Raw genomic sequence first — 8,748 nt, forward strand, 5'->3', positions numbered from 1 at the left:
TGTCACTTTGCTGTGATGTTGTGACAGAAAACGACAAAAAGGATTATTTTGTCACTTTTTTAAAGTTGAGTGACTGAAATGAAACTAATGTGATTATTGTGTTAGTTACCCCAAAGTTGAGTTATTGTTGGTGTAATTCACCCTTAAAAAATACATTTCTCTAAAAAAATGAATGACTTTTGTTATAAAAGAACGCATCAAATGAAATATATATATCTTGCTTATAATATGAAATGGAAGAATTAGGAAGGATGAAGATGAAGATGAAGATGAAGATGAATGGGGAAAGAGGAGAGGTGATAAATATAATATTAAATAATAATTTATTTTATTTTTATTTAATATAAAATTTAAAATTTGTATATAATTACACAAGTTGAATTTTTTTTTTAAACGGAGGGTGTGGTTGAAAAGAAATTTTGGGCAACTAATTCAAAAATTATAGCTTGAGGGCTTATTCATCAATTAAGTAAAAAAAGGAAAGCTTAAATATCCGGTGGCAAAATCTAGTACATTCCATTATCCGGCCAGTGAGGAAAGGCCAAGGGAAGTGCCAGTTCTACAGGGAGAAGAACAATATAAAACCTAACACACCCGCAAAACCGCTTCCAATCTCACTGTTTTAGGCCAAAAATGATTGCCTCTGCTACTCTCTCACCTTACTTTAACATTAAGCTGCTCAATCCCCGGCATGTGTTTACAACCACCAAACCCAGGAGAAAATACTCTACCTTTTCTACAAAGTTCCATTTCAATCATCTTTGGAACGGTTTCCTCCAACCCAAGTCGTGCTCGCTCCGCACAGTCCTTAGGAAAGTTAGTGATGATGGTGGTTCCATTGATGCCAACCCACAGGAATCTGCTGCTGTTTCTGTAAGTTCCCAAGTCTAAGCTTCTTGCTTTCCCATCTGGGTCCTCATAATTTGACTTCGAGAGCTTGTTCTGTTTGTTGTTCTTTCTTTTTATATTGTTTTTTATTTGGTTAATGGGATGAAAGATGTTTCTAATTTAGAAACTAGAAACTGTATGGTTTCAGAATGTAACTTATTGGTCAAATGAAGTGCCTTTAAAACTTGTTAATACTATCATTTTCACTGGAAAACTGTTTGGGGGTTTACTCTATATTCGAAGGAATAAAGTTTTGATTTTGGATAAAAAATTGGGAACTTTACTTTTTCAGATAGAACGTAGTAGTTCTTTTGTTTTTTGGCCATGGTGGTCGGCTATACAGATCATATTTGGGCCTCTGTGCCTGTTAAGACCATATCATTAGTGTAGCATAGAGTTTTCACTGTAGATGGGTTTTATGGAGCTTTGGCGAAATTAATCTTAAGAATGGAAGTCAAATAATGGTTGTCTAAGTGTTCTAGATTTTGAGCGATGTTAAAGAACGATAATTGAGCTTGATGAAATGTTACGCATAGAAGGTTTGTAGGTTATTTATTTGAATTGGAATGAGATAATTAGACATTTGAAAGGTGACATAAGGATCGGGCTTATGCTTCCCTGCAGAACAGATTGAGTGTTATCATCTCATTGTTGGCTTCATACAATTTAAAGGGTAGCTGTTAGGAGAGACTTTGATTGCTGACCTCTTGAGCTTTGCCTTTAGACTCTTGCCTCATGTCTTCTTTTTCTTAGTCTTATGTTTAAATTGAAGCTTTTAAGGACCATGAGAAACTTTAGATGGTTACTTTTAGTCTTTGAATTTGCAACTCTTTCCTTTTTTATTTTTCCCATAAGTTTTTGGAATGTACTTGCAATTAAAATTAAACTTTTATTCTAACTTCTCTCTCTCCTTTTTCCCAACTCCTCTTTCTTTTTTATTTCTTATTTAGGTTTCTTAAGATAAGAAATGTTTATTAATTTTAGGTACATAATAATGCAGCTTGTTATACTAATTCCAGGTTGGTGAAGGGACAAGCAGTAGCTCCTCCACTTTAGGTGACAACTACGTGGCTTTATTTGTACGGATGCTTGGGCTAGACCATGACGCTCTTGACCGAGAACAGGCAATAGTTGCACTATGGAAATATTCACTAGGTGGAAAGAATTGCATTGATGCTATTATGCAGTTCCAAGGCTGCATAAACTTAACTGTGAACCTTCTTAACTCTGAGTCTAGTGCTACATGTGAAGCAGCTGCTGGTCTTTTACGATCAGTATCTTCAATCAATTTGTACAAAGATATAGTAGCAGAAAGTGGAGCAATAGAAGGGATAACTGGTTTACTGAGTCGACCTTCCTTGACTTCTGAGGTACAAAGGAGGTATTTCACCTTTGAGAATGTTCATCACATTTATCTTGTTTGCTGAAATTTGAGACATTATGAACTCACTTTTCCAGGTTAAAGAGCAAAGTATGTGTACTTTGTGGAACTTGTCTGTCGATGAAGAACTTAGAGTGAAAATTGCTAACTCAGATATCCTACCATTTCTTATCAATTCCCTCGATGATGATGACATAAAAGTGAAGGAAGCAGCTGGTGGAGTTTTGTCAAATTTGGCCTTGAGCCATTACAATCACAGCATGATGGTTGAAGCTGGTATCATTCCGAAACTGGTGAGGATCTTTGCTGAATGGGGGTAGTTGTTTTCTAATTAATTGACTGAAGGGTTATCTGGTTACATGCTGAATTGTTACATGCAATATAGTGACTTAATGTAAATATGCTATAGCTTTTGTTTTCCTTGAACAAGATGATGTTTGTTTATTGTTATAATCTTTTGTGTGTCTAAAAACTTGTGCATTCTGGTCTATCCTCTTCAGTTATATTGTTTGCAAAGCTTTCTTATTTTTACCCAAATCAAAATGATGTTACGTACCAAAATTGTCAAATGCAAATGTGAAGTATGACATTGTTTATATACCTTTACCAGGAAACTTGTATTTTGTTTGCTGTCATGCAGTTACATTCTTGTTTTGTTTATAATCTTCTTTCTTCGCATGCACTGCTTCCTTTCCAAAGTTAACCTTTAAATTCAATTTTTAACTAGTCTCCAAAAAGTTCATAAATTCAATTGTATTAGTAGATGATGGTTGTGTATCTCACAGAAGCAAACTGTATCCATTGTTGTTGACTCATTTTTAGAACGCATTACTGCATCATTGGATTGTAGTGAATTGAAAATGCAACATAGTGAAACTTAGACTAAATTTCAGTGGCACCTGATGAAACATTCTTACTCTTAATGCAGGCAAAGCTATTAAAAACTGACATGGAAGGATCTAAAGTGATTCGGAAGGAAGCTAGAAATGCTTTATTGGAACTCATTAAGGATCAGTATTATAGAATTCTTGTCATAGAGGAAGGTCTGGTTCCTGTTCCCATGGTTGGTGCAGCTGCTTACAAGTCTTTCAAGCCAGGATTATATTCATGGCCTACTATGCCAGATGGAGATTGAGCAGACTTCCAAAGGACCTTCAAAGTTTGGTGCCTCTGAATTACTTCTTGGGTTGAATGTTGGTGAGAATGCTGAGTTAGAGGAAGCTAAGAAGAATGCAATAGTTGGGCGCACACAGCAACAGTTTCTTGCTCGCATAGGGGCTATAGAGTTGGATGGAAAAGAGAATCTCAGTCTGATATCCCCACTGATAACCGACTTACTCTTCTCCCATGGATAGATGGTGTGGCTCGATTAGTTTTGATACTTGAGCTTAATGATGAGGTTGCCATATCGAGAGCTGCTGAGTCAATTGCCGACTCATCTATCAATGAACATATGCGGACTTCATTCAAGGAAGCTGGTGCTATCAAGCATTTGGTTCGGCTTTTAGACCATAACAGTTTTGCTGTCAGATCAGCTGTGATCCACGCTTTGGAGAGGTTGTCTGTCAGGTATATTTTCTCTTTGTGTAGTCTTGGTAGATAATGCCTTCAGTTCTAAATGGGCAAAATTTTACCAAGTGCAGACATTTCTTGAAGTACACATTGACCCAGATTTTGGCCTTTCCTTTACTTCACAATATTATTTTATGAATTATTGAGTCATTGTTTTGTCTTTCTTTGTTCATGTTTAAAAGACAGTGAGTTTTTAGTGAGCCTTCTTGTGCTTTCTTATATGCTTCTTGAACCCTCTGGAGAAATATAACTCCCAGGGTTACTGTTTGGGTATTGGAGGAAGCTCACATTTTGTCTCTCTACTTTATTAACAGCGAGTTGTCTATATGCATCCATCGTCTCTTGATGGTCTCACCAGAATAGGGCCTAGTCTTATTCTTGTAACATTTTGTTGTAAAGTTGTGGCTCTTAATATCTGTTACAAAGTTATTTTTTTTATTTTTTTTTTGTGATTTCTCAATTTGCTTCATTGGCATTGATGCTGGTAGCATTTAATGTGTCGAATTGGTGTTATGGAATTTTCTTTATTGAACATTTGAGTCATGCCAGTAATTTTGACAATATCTTCTCATATTCATATTCATATTCACATCCACATCTCTATCCATGTATCATTTCCTTTTACTTTAGTGGTAGTTTCTGGAACTAAGTAACACAACATGTGCTTCATATTTTAGGTTTTAGATACAATAAAATGTTTCTGAAGTTTCTTGCTGGCTGCAGCCCTTCTCTTTATCATGTACTTGAAGCTGAAGGTATTTTACACCCTTTAGTTTGTACACTGAAACGCTCAGAAACCTCTGGAAGCTTGATGGAAAAGGTGAAGGCAATCTTTGTTTTCTCAAGTGGTAATTTGTAATAATTCTAGTTTGATATTTCTGACATGGATTGTTGCTGGATTTGCAGACCTTGGATATACTTGCTAGGATTTTAGACCCTAGTAAAGAAATGAAGTCAAAGGTTAGTCAGCCAATCGATTTTTACAGCATAATGTAAATGATAAAAGACATTTCCATCTGTTCCAATTTTTAAACTTAGACCCCTTAAGTTTTGCTTCTTTAGTTGCATGGCATTTGGGGTTGTCTTTTTCGGAAAGATCTTTTTGGCCATTTTCATTTTTATTAATATCTTGTTTTCTTATTAAAATGGTTATAACAGCATAAAACAAAGCAAGCAACCTCAATGATTCAAAGTTTTCGAAACACAGTCACCCATACGCTCACAAAGAATAATTTGGGCCCTATATTTTTCTATTGACTTACCTAGTATACTGTTGTATCTAGTTCTACAATGAACCAGTTAATGGTTCAAAGATGGGTATAGATGCTGCAAGGAGCCTTAATGCTTCTGCCGGATTGACTGGAGATAAGCCTGTGTCAATAATGGATTCCAGGTTTTTCCCTCTTCTTTCTGGCATCTTTGTTTATTTGAAAAATGATGCTTCATCATTATGGTGTTCACCATTGGATCTTGTTCTGTTTCCAAAATGATTGCTTACTCTGAAGGAGATACATGGAGATAATCAATTGGGAAACATATTAATTGTTTTCCTCTTTCTGTTGTCTTCTATGTAGATCCACTTATCTTGGTAATGCAGGGTTTCAAAGTTTTATTACTTCTTCTCATCTTGGCTCTAAATTATTTTCTTCCACAATTTATCTATTTTCTCCCCAAGTTGATTCAATGAAACTGAAACTGACAGTAGCTCTTAAGGGGGACGGTGGAGTTTATATATGTTCCCTTAGTTACTTTAGGCTCCATTGTCAAAGCATGTACTACAAAAGGTTTTTTATTTGCCTAGTGATTTAATGTTTTGGGATATTCATGTTGAATCCTTGGGTTCTTGACTGTAACACTAACCCGATGTATATTTTGGAAATGTATTGTAGGAAAGAATTGCTAGACTCTACTGTCATTACTCGCCTTATTGAGATTCTGAAGACATCACCATCAAACCTGCAAAGAAAAGCAGCTTCTATCTTGGAATTCATAACAATAATTGAACCAAGCATGGAAACAATAATCAAAGTAGATGTATCGTCTGGTTTGGAAGCTGTTTTTCAACAAAAAGCTGTAAAAGGTAAGGGCAAATAATTCTTAGTTGAAAACACTTGAGCTGTACTACTGTAGACTTGTGAGAACATATACCTTTTCTATTTTGCAGACAAGGAAGCTGATGTAGAAGGTCAGGAACTAGACGAATATGCTCTTGAAATTGAGGAAGCTGGCCTTGCAGTCTCTGCAGCTTCAAGGCTACTAACAAAACTTCTTGACTCGGAACAGTTTTGCCAAAAAATAGACTCTACCCATTTCATCAAACTACTCCGCAAAATCCTTAAGTCTGATATCCCTCTTCGAAACAAAGATTGGGTTGCCGCTTGCCTTGTTAAACTGTGCTCCATATCCAATCCTAATGTAGATTTTGAGAATCCAATCAACATGGAGGTAACTCTTTATGAGACAATCCCAAGACTTATAGAGCAGATAAAATTGTCTCTTTCTCCAGAAACACAGGAATCCGCCGCTGTTGAACTTAACAGAATAATTTCTGAAGGGGTTGTGGATTCCACCCGAGCTGTTGCATCTGAGGTTGGTATATTTCCACTTGTGAATCTTATTGAACAAGGGAGTGACAGAGCAGTCGAAGCAGCCTTATCAATACTGTATAATCTGAGTATGGACAGTGACAATCATTCTGCAATCATAGCTGCTGGGGCAGTGCCAGCGTTGAGGAAGATTGTTTTATCGCAAAGATCACACTGGACACGAGCACTTCGTCTGCTAAGGAATCTGCCTGTGTGATGCCAACATGAATACTAGGTTTTTAGGGCCTTTGTACAGATCCTACAATCATTTTTGTTCTATTCAGCAGGAGCCATTTCTCTCGAGTTATAACAATCGCATTGGTATAATTTCATTGGAAAGCCCATGTTTTTGTGACAAAAGTTTTATGCAGTCAGCTCCTTGCCTTTTATCATAATAATGAAACTCATGTCAGATATTGTGGAAACCTTGAAGAATTCAACTGATTGCTGCGTGTACGAATATCAATGAACAACTTTATAGTGTGATTAAGATCAAAAGTACAAAAAGTGGTGATGACAGACAATGTGCTTTTTAGCTGATGATGGGTTGTACCTCCTGCTTCTAATGTTGTACGTTAAAGATCTTGTCAAGATATTTCTGACCAGCCAATGGCTCTATAGATAGTTTTATAAGTTATCCTTCGGCAGTTACCGGAGCAGAACACCATAAATAATAAATAATAAAAATCCAAATACGAAACAGAGAACATAAAAAAAGTGAGAAGAAAAAAGAAAAGGCATGGCTTGCTTATCCTGCAGTTGTATATCCATTGCCATGGCCAAAGCTGTTATCCATCCCCCCATTGCCTCTCTTACTGACAAACCCTCCCCACAAGAAACCCAAACAAATTCAAAACCCAAAACAGCAACTCGACCAAGAAAAAGGAGACAACGTTTGCGGCAACAAAAGCCACACCCTCCTCCCTCTGTCGTCCAGATTGAACGTGCCATTGGTGCTGGTTCCTTCCGTGACGCTGACTCCAGGCATATCTTTCTTCAGCCCCCCTTTGTTTTTTATGGGTAATTGAGAATAAGCTTGATGTTTGTTTTGTTTAAACATGGGCAGTGATTTGGAGGAGCAAAGGAGGAAGACGATATTCGATGGGCTTTTGCCTGTCACTGGTGGTAAATTTGAAGGAGACATTGAAAAGAAGCTCCGCGAGACTGGGGAGTGGATTGGTACCACTACTGAAGCAACCTTCCGTTCCTCCGGTACTTCATTTTCTCTCTATTTTCTTTCAATCGAGTTCAGATAAGTTTTAGTACTGAAAGGTGAAAGCTACTTGTAAGACGGAAAGTTTAAGATGTATATGAAGCATATTTAGGTATAAGAGGTAGGCAATATGATTTTTTTTTTAATACTGCTTTTGATAATAGCTTGCAGAATAGCGCAAAACAAGCAACCAATTGAATGATCTAGAAACTTCAACTCTTTTACCAAGTTAGAATGCAGATAATTTTCTGCCATTGTCATTAGCTCAGGTCTCCACCCCTCACTTTGCTGACTTATGATATCGAATTAAGATCAATTGTTACATGCCAAGACTTAAGCTAAGCAAATATGCAGCCTTAACCTTGAATTTTACACCTTTAGTCAGCCTTCAAACACTCTATTAGCAGTTGCATTTAGAAGCAACCCACACTTAGCATATGTTGGAAAAGAGATGGGCAGTGCTGGACTTTCAACTTCTACGAATGAGGGTGGGGGTGACCTAGACTACTGTTGAGGTTGCATCCCATAAATCGTAATGTCATCCGGTTAGTGGTAAATTTCATTTGTTTTGATAGATGACTCGTATGATTGATTTTATTAATGGGAAAATTGGTTGTGCAGGAAAAACAATCCTGTTGGTTGTGCTACAATGGATCCTACCAATTTGGACCTTTTCTCTACTAGTTGCTTCTGGGGTCATAAAGCTACCATTCAGCACCCCCCTAATCGATGACCTCATCATGTGAAACCACTTTGCTTTATTCTTCTGGATATCATGTTTTGTGTATAAGACTGTTCACATCTTGTTTAAACCAATCAACCGCAGCTTCAATCATAATATCACCATGCCAAAAAATAGCACTGGATCTTAAAACCAAATTTACCTAAAGACTTTCATGTGTCTTCTAGTCTATACCGAAAATCTAAAACCTTTCCTCATAAACCCTAAAATGAAATATTAACAACTGCAATATAAATTCATCTTCCTCTACTTTTTAGGTTCGTAATTTGCAAAGTTTACTCCTAAAAACTATTAGGGCCCCTTTGGATACAAAGGTAACTGTTTCATAGCTTTTCATGCAAATCTTTTTTCAACTGGAGTTTAATGT

At 36.7% G+C, this 8,748-nt stretch overlaps 1 protein-coding gene and 1 pseudogene across 2 annotated transcripts; both read left to right on the top strand.

The window, feature by feature from the left end:
- Window positions 1–511: 511 nt before the first annotated feature.
- On the top strand, window positions 512–6,870 carry LOC107941851 (uncharacterized; annotated as a pseudogene).
- LOC107941850 (probable NAD(P)H dehydrogenase subunit CRR3, chloroplastic) lies at window positions 6,625–8,474 on the top strand. Of its 2 annotated transcripts, none has more exons than XM_016875475.2 (3): window positions 6,625–7,410; window positions 7,493–7,638; window positions 8,261–8,474. In XM_016875475.2, the coding sequence occupies exons 1-3, from the start codon at window positions 7,166–7,168 to the stop codon at window positions 8,383–8,385; spliced, it is 516 nt and encodes a 171-aa protein (XP_016730964.1). In that variant the 5' UTR covers window positions 6,625–7,165; the 3' UTR covers window positions 8,386–8,474. The 2 variants fall into 2 exon arrangements, with proteins under 2 accessions (XP_016730964.1, XP_016730965.1); XM_016875476.2 differs by lacking the exon at window positions 8,261–8,474 and adding an exon at window positions 7,804–8,185.
- Window positions 8,475–8,748: the final 274 nt, after the last annotated feature.

The sequence above is a fragment of the Gossypium hirsutum genome, unplaced genomic scaffold, assembly GCF_007990345.1.
Source record: "Gossypium hirsutum isolate 1008001.06 unplaced genomic scaffold, Gossypium_hirsutum_v2.1 scaffold_158, whole genome shotgun sequence".
Classification (NCBI taxonomy): domain Eukaryota; kingdom Viridiplantae; phylum Streptophyta; class Magnoliopsida; order Malvales; family Malvaceae; genus Gossypium; species Gossypium hirsutum.

Bases quoted from the DNA above. Each gene is read 5' to 3' on its own strand.
- LOC107941850 (XM_016875475.2), top strand. From the start codon at position 7,166: ATGGCTTGCTTATCCTGCAGTTGTATATCCATTGCCATGGCCAAAGCT. The intron at 7,411-7,492 runs GCATATCTTTCT...AAACATGGGCAG, and splicing joins TTCCGTGACGCTGACTCCAG to TGATTTGGAGGAGCAAAGGA. The intron at 7,639-8,260 runs GTACTTCATTTT...TTGGTTGTGCAG, and splicing joins AGCAACCTTCCGTTCCTCCG to GAAAAACAATCCTGTTGGTT.